Consider the following 21,065-nt stretch of genomic DNA (forward strand, 5'->3'; position numbering starts at 1 on the left):
TTTACGTGTTGCCTTAAGCCAGCAGTGATTATATCTCCTCTGGCCAGGAGAGGAAGGATTCTTTTAAGTCAGCTGTAAAAGTGGATGCCATTCAACACAATGGAAAAAAAATGTGCTAGACAAACTGGAGAAAGGAAGTGTGTGAACTTCAATCAGTGCTTTTAGAATATTTATGTAATACTGAGTATTATGTTTTCTTTTTGTTTTGGTCCATATAACTTGTTATTAAAAGAACTGGACACATGGTAACAGTTTCACATGCACCCTTCCATTTCTATAAAGTATTCATTGAAGATGTAGAGGATACTGAGGTTCTTGACCACAGCTAAAACCTGTGGCCAGATCTGAGTTCTTAACAACTTTTCATGGCTCTGTTAAGTGAACTTTACTGACAATGTCAAACCGTCTCCCTCAGTAACGCAGCATTGAGGTGAGGTATCTTTGTGCCAAGGTGTTTTTACGCAGTCCCATTCAACAGTAAGGTGACAAGCCATGGTGAAACAACTCCCAAGGCAAAGAAACAGCATTAGAAATTTAATCAGAATATAAGAACATTTGTAATATAAGTATTATAAATGCCTCTGTATAAATAAATGCAGTTTTTACAATTCTATATCAAATGAACACAAAACAGCTATTTTACAGCTTGGAAACTAAAAGGTAGCAACACATTTAAAGCTAATTCAGCAAGGTGAAAAGTTTCTAAAGTTACAATGCATGGTGCAGTATGCAGGAGGAGAAAACTAATTAAACTAGTAAAGCATGACATGAATGCAAACTTAGTCACATGTGTTTTGCAAAAGCTAACAGTACATTCAAGTTGGTGAAGATTTGTACATCATAGAGAAAAAAAAAGGATTTTTTCTGAGCACTCTGTGAAATACAAAGGTTCAAAAAAAGTCCAATCATTAATTAGTGAATGGACTTAGGTTGACAAGAATCACCTCTTTTTCTTGCTTTGCAAATTTATTATTTCTGCAACAAGCGTTAAGAGAATTAAGTTGCTGTAACTCACGGTGCACTGCATGCTCAGGTAGTTCTGGTGTGCTGGTACTTCAGAGTTGCATAAAAGGAGTTTGAAGTTTTCATGGCATTTTTTGTGAGAGTTGGTGCCATTTTAATGGGGTACACTGGAGCTGAAGCTGATTATCACTAATGAACAGTTTTCACAGTAACATTAAACCTGTGACCACTTCCCAGTTGATCGTTCTGCTGTGCCAACAAATGATGCAGCAGCTGCTTGCTGAGGCAAATAAATCAACTGCTGGTCTGGCAAGCTACAGATACTGCCAATGCTGGATGGTACCAGTGCTGCTTTTTCATCTACAACCCTTACAGGGGAAAAAAATGGGAGTGGTTTACATTTACTGATGATTTATAATTTATTCTAATGCACTTCTAGAGCACAGTTGGCACAGAAGATTTGTGCTAAATGTAGAGAAATAATCAGGATATTGTCAGGTCTGGGAAAAACCTCTGTGTAAGAGTATCTGAATTTTTTTATGGAAGAAACTCTTCTGTGCTGAGGGTGCAGAAGCAACGTCTTCCCCTGGCCCAGGCTGCCCAGAGGAGTTGTAGCTGCCCCATCTCTGTAATGTCTTAAGGCCAGGTTGGATGGGGCTTGGAGCAACATGGTCCAGTGGAGTATGTCCCTGGCCCCCGAAAGGGATTGTAACAAGGTGATTTTTTAGTGTCATTTCCAACCCAACCCATTCTGTAATCCTGTTAATCACAACAGGGAAAGAAATGAGCCTAAGAGGCAGCTCAGTGCATTACGGTTTCTGTCCTTTCCAGTGAAAGGTATTTCACACAGACATTCTGAGGTGACCTCAACTCACATGGGTTTTTCAGATGCTGAAAGACAAGAGTGTAACTGCATTTTTGCCACAGCACATGGTCGATACTTTCCTTTGTGATTCTTCAAAACAAGAGAGTGCTCAGCTGCTGATGGTAAACCCCAATGCTCCTGGGCGTGAGAAAATTGGGCCAAAAGGGGAAACACCTTAGAGAGCTGCTAAGCAAAACCACAGAGACAGAAGAAATCAATGTGCCTTCTCCCTCAAGAGACTCATTTGCAGTAATTTTTTGTGATATTATAAATTAAGAAGTGCAATTATTCTGAGAAATAGGGTTGATCAAAACCAGAACATCACTACGTAAAAATTTTGAAATCAGCATTGTTTTAATTTGCTGTTGCAATCAACCACATGGGATGCTGGCTTTGTGGATGATGTACTAGACTCCATGGACGTAGGAACGACTCGACTACTCTTAAGGACAGAAGACAACAGCAGCTACAGTGGTAAGAGATGGAAAACCAACAGCTACACTTCCAGATGTAACAAAGACTTAACAATAATGCCATATTCTGAACACAAATTCCCACAACTATGTTGTCTGACCTAGCCCAACAACAGGCAAAAAGAGTCCGCTAAAATATTTCCTTAGTACTAGTAATGGGAGGAATAAATGAGAAAAGTTATCATAATTCTAAATATACTAGTAAAAAACTTGAGGTGCAACTCAGCATGTAAAGCAAAACCAATAAACATCTCCTGAAATCAGATTCACTGAAAATCAGCCTGGAAAACGCAAAGCAGAGGCATAACACAGCAGCAGGCTAACACAGTGAAGGGACTATAGCTTGGCTTTTTAAAACACACATGAAGCTTTTTAACGTACTCTGTCAAAAAGAAGAAAAGAAAAAAAAAAAAAGGAAAACAAAAAAGAAAAAAAAAAAGTTAATTCTGAATATAATAGGTGCTATGGCAGACTCCTGTATTTTGACCCCTACAGAAATCAACCTGATCCCCATGATTTGCTTACTATTCATTAACCTAACAAGACAAAATTTGCACTTCAGTTAGTTTGATAATACAGTAATACGTGATTTAAACAAGTGATTGTTAGCAGTAACAAAAACTAACCTAAGAAAGCTGTAAGACTTCACCATTCACATTCTGTTTGTGGCTGGATATCCATACATCTACACATCTATAATTTTGTGCCTATGTATTCAATATTAAACAGGTACATTACTTAAGTACCCTTTTTTGGTCAAAAAAAGTATAAAAAGACGACATTCCACCTCTTGATCAGAGTAAGCTGTAATAAGCACAACACATGTGACAAAAATGGCCCAGCTTCTTAAAGAAAACCTTGGATATAGTGTATATCACAAGAAAAACCAATTTTTTCTACAAAGTAGTTGCAAACACCATGCAATATAAATACCAGGAGGTCTTCTGTAATTTCTGACCCACACTTGGCACAGACCATCTGTGTGGCATGGTGAAACCCACAGCCTTTGGCCCTCTTACGCACTGTAAGAATTACACTTTTATTATAATTCTCAGAGATGCAACAATACTTTCTCGTTTTTTTCCCAGTCTTCCTACCTGACCTGCACTGTGAACAGCAGAACTGCAAGTAGGGCGCAAAGAAAAAGCCAGCCAGGCTGCCATGCCCACTCTGCAGCAGCTGCCTGTTGGTGGTGAATCCACAGCAGCAAGTCATGAGGGTACAGTATGGACTTGTGTCAGAGAGAGCTCAGGGACTGGGAAAACTTCCCCATGATCCCCTAACTACCCAAATGAAAACCTCTTAACATGAATTATTCTGCTGTGTGACACTGTCACCCATGGGCCATTGATAAAATGGAAGAGAAGCTGTATGAATACAGAGATAACAACACAGACAATGTACACAATTATAGCGTGATAATTCAGGCACTGCCATTTTACATTATGAAACAGTCCTTAAGGTTAACACTTTTATTATCCCCATGATACCTCTCTGGGGTCCCAGAGAAGGAGCTTTTAAGTTTGTCAGCACTGACAGTCAGAGCTTTTAACATTTGAAACTACCTAAAAGTCAACCTCCAAAAGAAAGAAAGTTGTAATGGCACTAAGCATCCTTTAAAGAGATGCACTTAAAGTGAAGTTTCATTGGTGTGTGGTCTGGAGTTCTCTTCTTCCAGTAAAGCTATTCTTTGTTTGAGCATTCTTACTTGGGTTTCATGTCTCTCCACCATGGCCATCATTTGTGATTCCAGTTTCTTCAGCTTATTTTGATGCTTTTTCTTCGCTTTTTCATAAGCTGCAACCAAGTTGCTGTTAAAAACACAAGGCATACAAGGTAATTCTAACAGGCTTGTTTCAGACTAAGTGCTGCAAAAAATCTACACCAAAGTCCCATCTTCAGGGAACTTCAAAGGCTGGAAACTGATCCCCTTCCCAAAATTTACCAGTGCTTTAAAATGGATTGGATCCAAAACTTCCTGATCCAAACCCAGATCATTGCTAATGTCTGTGTCTTTCCAGGGGGAAGCACACACCTTTTCCAGTAAACTAGTAAAGAAAACTAAACATGGTTCAAAGAGGCAGATGGAGGTTGCTGTTGATGACCTCTCATACCACTTCTATGAGTCAAGATACCACAGCATCAGATGTGATTTATAAAAACATTGCATGGCTGGAATCTGCTTAGAAATCAAGGACTGATTTTGCATTTTTCATTTTTAAGAAGTAAGATTTACATTCAGAGGATGGCATCTTGTGCTAACTTGCTAGCTGCTGAGTAGCTTCTGTGCCTCCACCTTGACTGGGTTGGAAAGCTTGAGATGGGCGATGCTTCTCACCACAAAGCTTTTAAATGCAATTTAAGGAAAATCACATTGTGAGTCAGAGGGCAGCTGCAGTCCACTATATCCAAATACAGTACAAGAAAAATGCCCTAATGAGCAACGGAACTTAGGTGATTATCCAAGACAGTTTATTAATGAAGAGGTTGGAGTTAAAAAAAGGGAGCAGTTAAAAAAAAAGTAACAGGTTCATAAATCTTTTGTTTGTTTGTTTTTTACAGTGATTGTGCAATCACTATTACTAACTCAATTAAGATTAACCTATTTTCCTGCTTTCTGTTCTTTACTATGTAGTTGTCAGCGGCCTACATGGGAGGTTTATACCTCCCCTTTCTCTAACTATAACCCTGGAGTTGACACGTGGATGGAACATGAGGGTCCCAAAACTTCTCATTAAGGTAAGTGGAATATCAGTGTTTTGCAAGAACACAGTGAAAATAAACCAACAGTGCATTCATCTGCAGATAGACCCTTTACCTGTTTGCCCTTTTAAGGTCATTAACAAATTCTGCAGACTGCTGATGTCTGATTTCACTGCTCTTTGTGAGTCTCTCCAAGGCACTCACTAACTCCTGCACTCTTGCTTTCAGTTTCTTCTCCCTGGATCAGAAGAAAAGGAGGTAGAAAACTATTTTCAAAACAGAAATAGTACTTCAGCTTGAAAGTGTATCAACAATTGTCCTGTGCTGAACTGACATGCTGCAAATATTTTCCTTACTATTACTAGGATAATACAAGAGGTAGTTATTACATTAAACTTTTCCAAAGATTGGTATTTATAACATTCACCATTTTAGAATTCAGGATCAGAGAAAGAGCAAACAAAAGAGTGAACTAACTTCTCTGGTATATCATGGTGCTGTATGCATTAAATCACACTAAGAAATAAGATATATATAGCGAATATAGTTACCAACTCTGAACCAAAAGCTAATTACAGAAGTGTAACAAAATGAGAATAAGGTATCTTATAACATTTTCACATTACAAGTCTCTCTATGAGGAAAAGAAAACTCAACACGATAGAAGTTATTGGCAGGAGCAAGCATTACAGCCAGGGGATTAAGCTGGATTTAAAAAGCATTTCCCAGGTAACCACATGGCATGAAGCAGGTGCTTCTTCCTGGGGAACTCCCTGCTCTAGAGCTGATGGCTGATGCCTGCTCAGCCCACTCCTACACACACATGGGACTGTTCCAGGAGTTTTTCTCTGTGACCCAAGCTCTGCACAGATAGCTCAGAGAAAAAAACATAAGATTTGGAAGGGGGGAAAAAAGAAAAAAAAAGAAAAAGAAAAAAAAAGTTTTTTAAGAATTATATGGAGCTGCACTCAACTGGGACACAGATTTTGCAGCATCAAATCTGCCATGTGGGAACTTTGTGTGTTTACATGGAGTCTGTGCTTCGTTGCCTAGAACCACTCTCCCCTGCTTTGTTGCAGTGCTGCTACATGAGTACACTTGTTTTCACCTCAAAAACGAGACAACTGCTAGTTCCCATATAAGCCCAATGGGAATGAATATCCTGAAGTTTGTGAAAGCTTCCCCAGCTCTGCAGAGATCACAGGGATCCTCCTGGAATCCTAGGTCAGCAGCCTGCAGTTCCCAGGAAGACCTGGATATGGCAGCTTTTTATCACTGGAGAGAGGGACAGCACCCAGCTCCAGCAGCAACAGAAGGGCTTTCACAAAGTCAGCTGGGGAAATATTCCAAGTTAGCGGTCTATCCCAACGGACTCCAGTGCTGGGTTTCCAGCCAAATTAAAAAGGACATAAGAGGGCTCTTGTTGAAGAAGAATCATCAGTACTCTTTGTATGTCCCTTCATTGAAGGAATACACCCTCCTCTGCTTTCAAGTAATGCAATCCTTCTCCCTTGCAGTTAGAAGTTCAGTGCCATCTATCCCAAATGTAAATTTTAATTTTTATATTCTATCTCAGCAGTCAGAAAGGCTCAGCACAGTCTACAGCCAAAATCTGTTTTCTGCAAAGAAAACGGGAAGAAAAAGAGCCAGAGCGCAAATAAGTAAAGATCAGATGTGGCAGAGGCCAGACCCTAAAGCATTTGTGGCACTGCACTACTGATGTGACAGAACAGAGTAAAATGTGACTGTGACACAGTAAATTTGTGCTTCTTTGTTCCAATGGTTGCTACATCCAGAGGCTCTGGGGAAGGCTCAGCAGCACCATTTCCACCATAACAACCTAGTGTGAACAGCAAGTCCAGTGGAATAAACATGCACAGTGTTTAGATGGGCAGAGAAATCTCAAAATCGTGTGAGGTTTATTTAACATCATGTCCAAGAAAAGGTATCGCTGTGGAAATGCTGCACACAGTGCCACGTGAAAAAGCCCTGTAAGCCACAGTTCATTGCAGCTAAACTGCTTCTCACACAGCTGTTGTAATAAAAGCTGTGTGGTAAAGAAATACAGTGGAAACACTTTGAAGACCTTTTCCTGCATGGTAAAGTTTGGTTGCTATGGTGACTGTTACTTGATAAAACAATGATATCACCTTTTGTCTGTTTTTCACTCACACCTTTCAACCAGCCCTGTTCACCCAAAACTCAGCTAAACATCAAGCTGTATTTTTTTACATTTGGTCTAAAACATCCTTGTCTTGCTGCTTGTCAAAGCCACAAAGCCAGCAGAGTGGTAAGCAACTTGTTCAAGCTACTTAAACAACTTTTAGATGCCAGTTCTGAACCTTCTGAACCAGGAAACAATGGGTAATACTTCAAATCTATAGATGAGTCAAATTTACACTAGCACCAGCAAAATACATGTATTTCTTTTGGCTTTTCACAATGTCTTCAAGTCAGTGAAACAGCACGAGATAATACCTACTCAACCTTAATCTCGTGGAAAGTAATTGGTGGTTTGATTGCATGTGCTGAAATGTCTCAAAAATCTGAAAAAACCAACACATTAGGATCTACTTTTACACCCTTTTACAATTTTAAAACTGCCTAAGTATCGTTACTTCAAGAGACATTTCACAGAACAAGTCACACTTGAAGAGCCACACACAGCAGCAACAGAAAAGGCAGAGCAAACACCTTGGTTTACTCTGGGAAATGAAGATGCACTGGGTTAATGACTATTACACACTAAAACAACTGAAGTTTTCTCCAGGGTGCTGCATCTTCTGTTTGAACAGCAGATGAGAGACCTCAGAGCTGTACATGACAGGCTGCTAGGAACCCCGTGCCTCACAAGGGTGACTCCCCCGGCATCCCTCAGGTTCTATCGCTGACCATGCAGTTTGGTCAGAAAGAAGCGTCCACACTTGTTTCTCTTCAAAACTGATCGCACAGTTAGACAGTGAATAAGAGCTATACTGAATCCTGAGGTGTTGTCCTAAGGGGATTTCCAGCACTACAGCACTTTCCTGACTGCTGGATGTGAAAAATCAGCCACTACAGGGCTTAATATGTCACAATATTTTCAATATTGCATATGAACCACTCCTCTACCATGAGAACACATCAAAGCTGCAAACCAGGGATGGGACTGCATTTGATGTGACAGACATATTGAACATCCTACTGATGTAGGCATAGCCTGCTGCTGCCAGACAGTCTTCCAGAGTCCAAGGTCCAAACTGCCATGGAAGCAGACACACCAAACTCACACTGCTATTGTGCCCCAGGGGACCTCTGTGTATCCCAAGAAAGCACTTATCTGTGTATTTGGATGAGAAGGGGGAAGGAGAAGTGAGTGTTTTTCAGAGAACACAAATTCTGTGAGCCCCTGACTCACACTCTATTGGGCTGCAGAAGTCCACAGAGCTCCTTATCCCAACAGTTCCTCCTCCAAGTGGGTACTGCAAGCTGGGGCTGCAGAAAACACAGCCACTACACTTCATGTGCACAGAGAAAATGAGCAAGTATTCCCAGAAGAGGGAACAAGCCTATGATCTGAGGGCATGGCTCACTTCCACTAAGAAGTCAGCTGGGGAAATCCCTGACTGCTCCCCTTCCAGGGAAAAGCTCAGAATAAGTGTATTCAAGGCCTACAGCCTACAACATCTGCTAAAAACACTGTTTTCAGCGAAATTACTAATATGCTGGTAATAAAGGCTTTTGTTTGGTATTTTCACAATCAAAACACTCAGTGGACAGTTCCATAGTGGTTTTCAAGGGCTTTTTGTTTCAGGATGGCTGAATAGGAAAGGGCTAACTGGTATTCTCTGGTTTCAATGCTACCCCTTTAGACAACAGGGAATTCTGTCAGGGCCATAAAGGAAACTGTTTCTGTCAATTTGGCCTCCACTCCACGCATTGACACCATGTTTGGCACACTGTAATGTAAGCAAAGTCATGAGCACCTTACATTTTCCCTCCTGACCAGGCTCTTCCAGGTATGTCCAGGTTTCATGTGCTAGAAGTCTTCCCAGATTTTCCTGACCCTTGCTGATTTCACTGAAAATTCCTCAGTGCTGCAAACAAGAAGCTGCTCTTCTCTGGCCTGCCAAAAGTTGAATTTTCTGCCCCTGGCTTGGAGTGCACCCAGCTAACTCCCCTTCTTGTGAAAGCAACAGCTACCCCCTCTCTGCCCTGGGGTCAAGAGCACCACAGCTCTTGCCAATTCTGAAGCAAAAGAGGAACAATGAGGTTTCTCCAAACGAAGAGGTGAGAAACTTTCCCACAGCCAGGCAGGGAACTCTTGCCATCCATAGGGCACATCTGCTTACTCATCAAAAGAGATCTGCTGGGGCAGATCCCTTCAAATCCTGGCTCCCCTTGAGGAGTGGGATGACCCGGTTCAGCCCAGCACCTGCCCCTGAGCTCTGCAGGCACAAAGCCCAGATGCAGCAGCGCCAGCGGCAGCCAGCCCAAGGGGACAGAATTCCTGGCAGAGCTATCCATGCTAGAAGAGCAGCCCCAGGCCACGGGGGAGGGGAAGGGTAGGGAGGGAAGGCACTTCCTGCACGGTCCATAGTTATTCTGCAAGACCTCTGCTTTGAAGAGAAGGCACACATCTCCCATTCCACACTCCACTCCTACTCCTTCCCTGATATCCTCCTGTTGTAGGGAGCCCGGCACCACCCCTCACTCCCCTCTCTGACTTTTCCAGTTGAACAGGGTGACACATGATTGCTTTCCTAGGCATCTGACTCCTCTCAGGAGATAACAGCTGGACATTTACAAGGAATACAGACAAATTCTCTCTTCATCAGCTAACTTTAACTCTTCATCAGCTAATTCTCTCTTCATTCTCTTCATCTAAACTAACTTCTTAAATCAGGCTGACATGCAGAATCCCCAGGCAAATTCGAAAGCACAATGCACGCTTGCCTCACTGGTCTGGCTTGGCCTGCTAAGGGAAACAACCAGAATATAATAAATGTTTTAAAAAGGCAATAAAGCAACACTACACAAATGCCAAGAGAGCCACCCTCTTCAAATGCCATGTCTCCCTGGCTCACCTGCTGAAGCACCACCTGAGCTTGCCAGCTCCCTCTGCACAGGAGGCCTTTCCCGACTGCTGAGGTGACAGAGGCTGCTTCAAAATCCACTTTGCTGGTGAAAAATACTGTACTGCTTTTTTTTGCTGATTGCCAAGATGCTCAGAACAGATCTCAAAAGCGGTAACACAGTACCACAGAGATGTGTTAACACCACACAGGCCAGGTGTGGTCCTGAAACAACATACTGGCAGCAAAAAGGAAGAACAGCCCTGGAGGGAGGCAGCACCGTGCCTACTACACTCACTGCTCAAACCTCCCATCCAGCTTTGCCAGCCCAGCCTGGAAGCTCTCCAGACCTGGAGCTATTTGGAGCTCCCTGTGATGATTATATCGACGTGCACAGCAGCTCAGCAGTTCAGATAACCACATGGTGGTAAGAACGACTTACTCCATGTCAAAAATAGCAAAGAAGACAAATTATGGTTGTCTGTGAGGCATATGGTAAAAATAGTTACTCAAGTGCTTCTAAGGAATCTGTCCCTGCTATCACCATGAGTCATTTCTCTTCTTGTGAGAAGGTTTCTCTTAGTGGGACTCTCCAGAGGGATTTCCAGAGACTGGCCATGCCTTCTGAAATCCCCCTGGAAGACAAGGGGAAACCACAGCAGGATACTTGCCTCGTGGATGACTGCAAGCCATTCTAATGTCTGGCTTTCAAATGCCTCAGAGCTTCTTATCTCCTCATTTAACTGATGTGGTAATTGGAGAACAGAAAAAAGCAAACACTGACAGAAAGCAGCTGAAGATGCATCAGTAGGTCCAGGACAAAAACCTCTGTCTCTTCCCCTACTTTTACCCACTGCATGTTTGTCCTGTACCTTGGTCAAAGAAAAGTCTAAAGAGTAATTTTAAAAATGAATGGATATGATGTGTTTTAGGCATTTCTATTTCCATTTCTGAGACAGCCTTACTGTGCTCAGCATAGACCTGAATTTCAATGATGAAATTTACTGACTGCTGCTATCATGAAACTAAGGTCAGCCCTTGAAAATTTGCAAGCTTACAGCGCCATCACATGGAGTTTATGAAAATTTAAAATAAAGAAAGGTGGCTTGATTTCTCTCTCACTGACGTTGTGTCAGGAAGTAGTCACTGCCATGCCTTGGCCGAGTTTTCTATTGAAATGTTTGCTCTCTGAGGAGAAGTTTGTCATGAAACACAGTTGCGGTCTTCAGACAGGGATAAAGGACGTAAGAGTGCAACAAACATTGCACTGTCTCAATAGACACCAGGAAGTTATGGCAATAACTTGTAATGCATTTACCTGCATTAATGCATAACCTGGTATGTGTCTACTGAGTTACAAACTCATACAGGTCACGCATATTGCTCCTTGCCCCAGCAGAAGAGATCAAACCAGTAAGGAAGAGAACTCATTTAAGGTCTTTCCTCAGGGCTGCACCACGTGTCTGATTCTGGGGTATTCAACCGAATTTTGTCTTATAAAACTGGCCTCTGGCACAATCATCAAGGTGTCAACGCAGGCCATGAGGCTGCTGAGAACACATTCCTACCCTCTCAAGAGTAAGATATTTCCTGCCAAGAAGCCTGTTTATGGATGTGTCAGACGCAAGAAAGAAGAGACTTTGTGCCCATTAAAGCATTTCATTATTCCATTAAGAAAAGAGAGAGGGAAAACCAAAACTGTTAAAGGCTCTGGCAGAAAGTGTTTACATTTGGCTGGAATAGGATATGTCTGAATTAGTAAGCTTAGCCTGCAACACCAGAAATTGGTATAACAGATGTAGCTTTAACTGCATAGGACTTTAAGATAATTTACATTTCTCCCAGTTAGCATAGTGACCATGTAAAAGACAAGTGAATTCTGTAAAAAGCTGGTAACAGGGGTTTTAATACTGAGCACTACTACAGGAAATCCTGAGTTGCTCTAGAACAAATATGTTATGACCCAACTGCTTCTGTCTTGAATTTCTGCTGATGGGCACTAACAACAAAGGTTTCACAACAACGCTACTGGATTCCAGATTTACAAAAATAGCCACATCTGCAGAGAGAAGCCAGACTGGCTCTGTGGATGAGATTGTTCTGCTGTATGGCCATTTTCAGACTTTGAGCAAATAAATGCTTCCAAACGATACCAAAACCCAAACTCCAACTATGCCCTGCTGTTTTATTTGGGTTACACTCTGTTTCAGTTAACAGAGAAGAACCTGAGAATTTAACAGCAGCAGAAGGACAGAATGGGGAAGTAGCAGAGGGGGGAGCACCCAGAGCTTTAGTCTCTGTAATGATGGGATAAAGAGGGGACAGGAAGCAGGGCCTGCTGATTGATATCACACACTCTGATAAACAGATTCAAAAACCAGTGGATTTCTGCAGCTATTGTCCCCTGAACCAGTGTCTACTGCCTGGAGAAACAATAGGGAGGACCAATTGCTGGACGTATGGACCAATTGTAACCAGTCCTGAAACACTCCTGAATGCTGGCATTTAGATACTGCTCTGGACCCTAGAGCATGACAGGCACTTGTTTCACCTTTCCTCCCACCTCCCCTCTTCAGCAAACACAGCTACTGGGACTAATGCCTTAAATTATGTATTCTGGTCCTACTTCTTGGCAGGTGAAGAGGATGCACTCGCAGAGGAGAAAGGACTTCGATCATTTTTAGAATTCTTTTGTGGATTTGTGATGGACTAAATATCACTGTGATATCTGAGGGCTCATTTATCCATAGCAGCAGTTAGCAATTTCTGGTATTTTCTGTGGCTAAACAAGCTTTCTCCATGTGCTAGACAGACCTTCAACTGACTTGCAGAGACAAGACTTCAGGGTAAGGAGGGCTAAGCATGCAGCCTGGTCTGGCTGGCACACTGATTAGGGAGAAAAATACCCTGTTCACACAGCTTGCAGGAACTGTGCTTGAGCCCCACTGGCAGCAGCAATCACATTTAGTACAGCTGTATTTCCATTACACAGAAAGCCTTCACAATTTATGTACAGTTTAATCCGATTATTTTTCTTCTCCATTTCTGCCTGACAAACTGTACTTGCGAGGCCCTTGGCTAGAAATCCATGCTAATCAACTTAAGGCCTAGTAGATAAAGCAAAGTTGTTTTCTCTATGTTGTCAGCAAACCACATTTCATGACTATACTCAAACCTCTGCTAACTAAGGTCATTGGCATCTTCTCAAAATCCAGGAGCAAATAACAAGAGCTGGAAGAGCAGCAGCTTGAGTGAAGGGAGAAAATGCTGGTGGAGCAGCTCACACCAGTGAGCAATGTGGGGATACAGGAGAGGCCAATGGCTCTCTGCAACGTTTATATAAATTACTTTGCTGATGGGCTTTATCCACATACAAATGACAGTTTTAATTATTTTACCCACAGAATTTTGTTCCCTGCATCATGCAAACTAAGTACTCAGCAACTGCCAGACTACTAAGCAAATGGTATGAGATGTATTGATTCTGCAGTGGTAATGATCTTACATTTTTACATAATGCCCTTAAGTGTCCCTAGGCACAGCACATGTTACACCTATGAAAAAAAGCACCTCAGGAATGAAAGACCACGGCTGCCTGAAAGGACATTTCACCATCAAAGAAGGTGCACCAGTAAAGCAAAACACACTCTTCCCAGCCAAAATTCTTAGCAGCATTTTGGACAGGTTCTAAATATAAGAGCCAGATTAGATACCAGACAGCCATTTCTTGGTAAAAGTGAAACAAGTATTGAAACAATTATCAAAACTATGAATTTCTTTGTCATTAAGCATACCAAATACCTGGTGAAGGAAAAGCTGCTGCACAAACAAATATCTAGCTAATGTATAACTATACTGAAAGCTTAGGCTTAAAACCTGGCTGTTGATAAAAGCTGTCTGTCAAGACATCAATTTTCTCTCCCATTGGAAAGCTAATACCTCACACAATGTCATTTGTAATTGAACTGTGGCTCCACTTACATACTCAAGAGGCAAATGGAGCATCTGAGTCATCAAAATGCCTGCAATTCCTACTCCCCCCCAAGTTCTAGCCTGCAGCCAGCCTTCTTAACCAAAGATCACACTTCAAATCCTGTCTTTGCTAAACATTTTCTTTATACACAAGGAATGTGTCATGTCACTGTTTTATGTCCCATACTCTTGCCCGGTAGTGGTCATTACTGCCATTTTGAGAGTTTCTTTTATTTCTAAAATTCAACTGAATTCTGGAGAACCTCAAGGAGAATGGAGTTGAGCACCACGTGAAAGCAGCTAAAGAACAACAGCAGGAGAGAGTGGAAAATTAGAAGGACTTTGATAGTTTTCCTTCTCACAGGACCAATCTGTGATCATTCTTCAAACCACTTGAGGGTTAGAGTGAAGGCTCAGAAATACTTTTCCCTGGACCTACAGGCCAAGTCCTGACCCTGGTGAGGGAAGCTGTGCTTACCTTCTGAGTGCATTTGTCAGCTCAGCAGTCAGTTCACTCTCATTGTACGGTCTCAGCTCAGCAAGTGTTAGCGGTGTTGCAGTGCCATCACTGCACTCCTGAGAAGGAGGAAAAGCCACTTGATAAGAAATTACCAAACATCTTAATGAGAAAATTCTGAAAGCCTCTTAGTTCAGTGTACCTTTAAAATTAAGGTGAAATAGACAACACAGTGGTACAGCAACACGGCAGTGTATCATCATACCAAGAAATGGACTAAACAGATGAATACTTCACAAATGCCTCTAAATGTTTTTAAACCACCACAACCCATTGACTTGCAGAATTCTGCTACTGTGTACAAAACTGCTACTACCTTCCTTGTATTTCTTTTGACACAACACATAAAACAAAGAGGCACTGGGATCAAGAAATTCAGATGATGTATTGCCAGGAACAAGGAAGTAAGACTTCATGTCTTGGTTTTTGTTTTTAAACACATAATTGACATTTTCTGGGGATACACCACTAAAATAAGACAAAGTTTTCCAAGGTATTTATTTTTTTAATGCAAATTATTACTGCAAATGCAGAAATCTGTTTATTCTGAATTATTTTGCATTAAGGGAGAAGAGTCATCATTCTCAAATTATTACAATCTGACTTGGAGAAAGAGATTGTCATTACAATGCTCTAAATGCTGCATAGAAATGAGTGGTCATGTTTTCATATTTTGTGTTTATGGGAGAATGGCATTTTGCTTAGACTCCCTTCCAGTGTTTCCAGTGAGTGGCAACAGGCAAAACACATGCTCAGCCACAGCAAGTTGTATGTCTGGCAAGACTGGCCTTGTGGTAGTCCTCAAAGCACCCTTATTTTAGCCTATGCTTAACACCAATTCTGCAAAGTCCTCAAGTGAGGAACCACCTCACAACTGCGGAAGAGAGAGATCTGCATACAGACACAATAAGAGCATGATTAACATGCTAAAGACTGCAATAGGGATGGGAAAGGTTTAATTAATCCTGTTTACAACTTTGGAAATGTAGCTCGACTCCTGACCTTGCCCAGTTTGTCTCTGCTTCCACTGCTGGTTGAGCTGAGAGACCTCATTCTCTGCTCTTTTTGTTCTTCCACTTCAGACTTCAAGTGCTCAATATGGACGAGGTAGGCCTGCTCCTGGGCCTCTCGAGTGCTCAGCTTCAATTCCAAAGCCTTCTTCTCCTTCTCCAGCAGGTAAAGCTGTGCCTTGAGCTCTGCCATCTCTTCCTATTGAAGAAACATTGTATTATTGCATGCTGCTTCACGGGACTAGGTACCTAAAGGAAGATGACGTTAAACAAGATTTTCATCCACTCTTATAGCCTCAGTGTTCTTTTAACTGAAGAAACTATCAACATCCAGATAACTTTTTATAATCACATTGCAGATTTGTCCAAGACCCATATATCTTCAGTCTGAGTATGATGAGCCGTGCCACCCCTTTATAATCTTCAGGAATAAGCTCAGAAGCAAAATTAGAATTAGACTATCAGAGATCTGAGAGAATTGCCACAGCTGCTGAAATGTCTCTGGTTCTACTTTGTCCTTCAGCAACTATTGTCTTAAAAGCAGAATTGTATGACTTTGTCAAACATCTCCCTAAAAGCAAGATTTCAGTTTCTTATTGATATGCAAGAATTAATCTCATTACAGTGGAAGAGGTTTGAGAGACCAGGACCTATTCAATACCTTCTAATACCAGCCTCTGTGGTAAAATGAGTTATGTCAGAAAGATCAGCTGAGTATGGCCCCATCAGATGTCCATTTATAATTTCCCTCCCCTAGGTGGCCAGAAGCCCAAGTACACACAACTTGAGTTTAACAGAAAAATGCACTAATTTATTTTCTTCCCTAAACACAACCCACAGCAGATGGACACTGGTACTTGACAGAAAGAAGCTCAATTCTGAGAGCTCCTTCTTGCATCTAACAGGGCTGTCACCTATTGTAACACAATGTCTGCTGCCTAGGGACAGACCTCTGTTTTAACATCTGTCTGACAGTGGCTGGGCAGAAGTTTAAGAGCAGGGCATGAGTGCAATGACCCTTCTTTTAAGCACATGCTCTAAGACTCCTTTGAAAGGAATAACTCTTGGGTTATTCCTGAACTAGAAGGCTCTTTGTGATTAACAACACTTCAGAAATGTTTCTTGTACAGAATGCCTAGTTATTTTCTATACCCAGAAAAACCCAATATCCACAAAACCTTTGAGATAGTACTAATAAATAATTTACATTATGTGCTTAAAATCACCACTAAACTAACAAAAGATGGCCAAAACAAAACAAACAAACAAAAAACCTCAACCCAGAATCATGTTTCCACTGTTTAGCTTGCCTTGCCCTAGGTCACTTAATGGGTTCATGTGGACATTTTCTGTATTACATTTTCTCTTCTTCACTGTGTAAACACCTCTGAAAGACAGAAGTTTCTTGTTGTGTGGCCAGTCTTGGAACAAGTCACTATTTATTAAAAAAACCCCAAAAAACAAACAAACAAACAAAAAAACACCAAACAAAAAAACCCCAACCCTAATCACAAAAATAACAGAGGCATCTTGCTTTATTGTTCAAAAATAATGCTGTTCATATTTTAGCCATTGTTAACAAATGTGATACAAAACTAAATCTTTACATGTATTTAGACAAAGTTTTTATGTTGAAGATTCCCAGAATCTAAGTTCCTACCAAAAATTTACTGTCTGGATTAAGAGTAAGCCACGCACACAGGTGTATCACAGTTACAACCATCACTGGCTTATTCAGAACCATGCAAAAATAAAATCCATATCTTAAAAACCCTGAGAGACTTGGAAAGGTTTGTATGAGCTTTAACGTCATTGATTTATTCATCTGTGTGTTTGTGAACTGAAGGTTAGAAGCACATGCAGTTTCACTCAATGTGGTTTACACAAATTTAGTTGTTAGGCAAACTCACCCTTAATTGCCTCTGTCAACAGTAAAAAATGTGAACAATACTGATAAATAATGATGGGGAAATTTTGTTACAGGAGTTGAACTGGATAGTCTGATATACTCAAGTATATGCATTTAACTTCTTAAGTCTCTACTTCTAAAGCCATTAATCTACTTAGACTTCTTAGTGAAGGCTGAGAAGTAATTTGAACAGAGTATTTTGACACTTGTATGAATAAAAGATACTTTCGGCTGTCCATGTGGCACGGTCACGACAAGATCTTTCTTGGCTAGAGGATGAAGCTAGGCAAATTCAGTCCAGAAATAAGGGACATTTATTTCCTAAAATAAAAAGGTGAATTTATCCACTACAACAATGAATCCGTGGAACTGGTTTTTCTCATAATGCAAAGATTTTGACTTATTTTATTTTCATAATTTTAATATATCCAAATTCAATATAAATTTGACAATCAGTGTTTAACTCCTTTGTTTATGAAGACAGTAAGATTAGATCATCATATATGAATTCACCAGTTTGCATCCTGTCCCAGAAGACATATCATGCACCTCCTGTATGTTACTTTTCTCATGTCAAAACAATGTGACTTGGAAGTAAAGAAGCAAAAAAACCCCAAAAAACGGGAAAAGTTAAAAAGTTTGTGTCAGCCAGTGTCTTACAGAGGCTCACAGAGAAGGAACAGGAGGGAACGGAAAGGCTGATGATGGCTAAAAATTCAAACTGCAGTAGAGGATTGTGGTATAGACCCATGCGATGTGTGAGGCAGCGTGGTAGCAGCCATTTTGGGAAAATTCAAGTAGCTCAGGTTTACTTAGAGAGTCAATTGCAGCAATTTTTCCCATGAAAATATGTTTTCTAAAGACTGCATCTAAATTTAATTGAAGTGACAGCGCCACCTTTGTCCATTTACTGTTTCCCTTTTCTTCCAGTTACAGGTTGCTGTGAAGCACTTTTGCAGTTTAACACACCTGCATCTTCAGAGTGTGAGCACAAGTCGCATTCACTAAATGAAACCCTGAAGGAGGAGGGAGGTAGCAAGTGCCCCTCTTCTAGGGGACTGCAGCACAAGCTTCAGGTATCAAATGCAGCAGTTGTTTTGGGACTAATTAATTTAATATTGAGGGATATTTTATACTTGCAGTCATACTGTAATCCTGATTTTGGGCAAAAACTTGAATGAAAAATAAAACATTCTGATTCAAAATAATCAGAGATACCACAGAATTCTCAAAATCTGTATTCGATTTGGTCACATAGGACTCTAATGTGGCAAGAAATTTTTAAAGTCACAAAAAGTCTTGACTCCAGGAGAACCACAGTAAACAAGGTCGGACATATCAGGCTTCAGAATTAAAACAAACATCGCAGCAGATAAATATCATGCTCTAGTTAACTGTATTTCACTATACAAATCTGCATGAGCATGAAGGGCTGTAACAACTGTGGACAATGGAATTCTTAACATTTTCCACCAAGAGACTGTAGTCTCAAAGCACATAGGAGCAACATTGTCAACACCTGTACACAAAAAAGGAAAAATTATCAGTGTAGAAAGCTGAGACTTCTTATCTAGATTAAGTCCTTTGAAATTCAGAAAGGCTGTAAACCTAGAATTATTTACACCCATCAGAAGTAATCTCCTGCTAACTGGGGCATGACAACAACTGACCTCAAAGCAAGACTACTCAATGACAAACCCAAGATGAGAATGTATTTGGAAACATGGTTAATTATTGCTTGAAGCAAAGAATTGAATTTTATAGAAGTACTGGCAGACCACTAAGTCTTATGCCCTGGATCAGTAAAAAGTAATAATGAACAGGGCAGCAGAGAAACAATCCTCAAACTGCCTTTCTAATTAATAATGAAGAACTACTGTTGTAAAGGTATTTCAAACTGATGAGGTGATCAGTTTTTACTGGAAATCAGAAATGGAAGGTGCCAAAAGATGTAGCAGAGATTCCAATGCAGAACCAAGTTTTGGGAAAACAGCAGGAGATTTTAAGACCCAGCAACACAGGAAATCATTGAGTAGCTTGGTAGAGCTATATTGTCCTTGCTAAGAATGTAGAACAGAGAGGACAAATTAAAAATGCTAAACAATGAAGTCTTCTGCAGACCATCTGCTTCAAGTTAAATAAAATACTGTAGGGAAACTTTAATTCTCCATTTGTCTCAGAAGGAGGCAGATGCATACGCTGTTCTGTGTAAGATATGTTTTATATAATTGATACAAAAAAATATACTCAGAAAGCCAAAGTGTGTCCTGACCTTAGGTTCAACTCTGTTCTAGCCTGACAAACAGATGAGGAGGTGAAATGCAGACCTGAGCAACAACCATGGAAGCTGATAGGTAACACATTTGACAAATCACAAGTTTTCACAATTGAGTTTTCACAATGCTTCTTTCAGAAACGTAAGGTTTTCCTGCAGTTGTGAATTTCAGCAAAGTACAAGAAATTACAATGAGTAACAGTACTGTCAGTTTCTCTGTACTGCAAAGGGCTGAAAATAACTTCACACACCTATGCAAAATGTGTGTCTATTACGTATGCACTACACACAACTCAATCAAGAAGAAAATGTTCTTCCAGAGGCAATTCAAGCAGTGAAAACACTGCCAGGTCCAGCCAAATGGATGCTGTGTGTCAAAAACAAGTTAGATGACTATTGTGGGGACAAAAGAATTACCAGAACTCAAAAGGGTACCAGAAATTATGATATGCAACTGCTGGTGTTCCTGACAGTCAGGGAAGACTAGGCCACTAGTCACAAGGGATACAGCTCCACAGTTTGCCCTTACTTTTAAATTAAGATAAAATTAGAAAAATTAAGTAAGTGAAAATTGAAAAATAGAGGTAAGAATGGCGTACATGGTGTACAAGAGATTTCAGGGAAGATCTGGATACAAAAAAGGAGTGTGATATCTGGAAAAAAAAAAAAGAGTGATATCTGAAATACACATCTGATTATCTACCAACATCTTACAGTACAGCTTGCATGTTTTAGTTGTCGGGAATATATTGCTGTTGGTCACAAAGTATTCAAACAAGTAACATAATTTTACATCTCCCAACGTCTAGCAAGCTATCTTTTCTGAACTGCAAATAATGAATTCATTATTGCAAAACTGTGTCTGTCATCATGGAAAAACAGCAGCGCTAAGAACATAGTTATCATCACCAGGCTACCACTTAGCCAGAAGCAGGACATCTGAACAAAAATCTCTGACTTTAGAAACTCATGAAACTATTAGGATTTTCTGTCCCACTCAATACCATCACCTGACATTTCAGCAGTTAGTTGGCTAAATTAGCGCTTGCTAAAATATAGAAGTTAAACTGAATCAATTCTCAATGCAGACATACACTTGTATTGCCTTTGGTATGTTCCTATGTTTTAGTTCACCTCTCGAAATCAATACAGAAGACTGACTTTAAATAATGTAGGCTCTACACCTGGTCTGTAAAGATCAGCTTTTCTAGATCACATCTTAAGAGCTGGACATATAAACCAGGGTTTTCTCCAAAACCCTCTGTTAATGCCAGTCATTACACACCCTACCCTTTTGTTCAGTCTCTGGACTGAGCTACAGATT

General features: G+C 40.7%; 1 protein-coding gene across 2 annotated transcripts in view; it reads right to left on the reverse strand.

Annotated features, from left to right (window-relative positions):
* Nucleotides 1-512: 512 nt before the first annotated feature.
* MCC (MCC regulator of WNT signaling pathway) overlaps nucleotides 513-21,065 on the reverse strand; it is a 182,665-nt gene continuing 162,112 nt past the window's right edge. For both annotated transcript variants that reach the window (XM_072922223.1, XM_004177133.5), the window contains 4 exons: nucleotides 15,550-15,756; nucleotides 14,509-14,606; nucleotides 5,120-5,242; nucleotides 513-4,112 (listed from right to left, as the gene is read on the reverse strand). In XM_072922223.1, coding sequence (XP_072778324.1) covers nucleotides 3,932-4,112; nucleotides 5,120-5,242; nucleotides 14,509-14,606; nucleotides 15,550-15,756 — 609 coding nt within the window. In that variant the 3' untranslated portion in view covers nucleotides 513-3,931. The remainder of the gene's footprint in view (nucleotides 4,113-5,119; nucleotides 5,243-14,508; nucleotides 14,607-15,549; nucleotides 15,757-21,065) is intronic.

The sequence above is a fragment of the Taeniopygia guttata genome, chromosome Z (assembly GCF_048771995.1).
Source record: "Taeniopygia guttata chromosome Z, bTaeGut7.mat, whole genome shotgun sequence".
NCBI lineage: Eukaryota > Metazoa > Chordata > Aves > Passeriformes > Estrildidae > Taeniopygia > Taeniopygia guttata.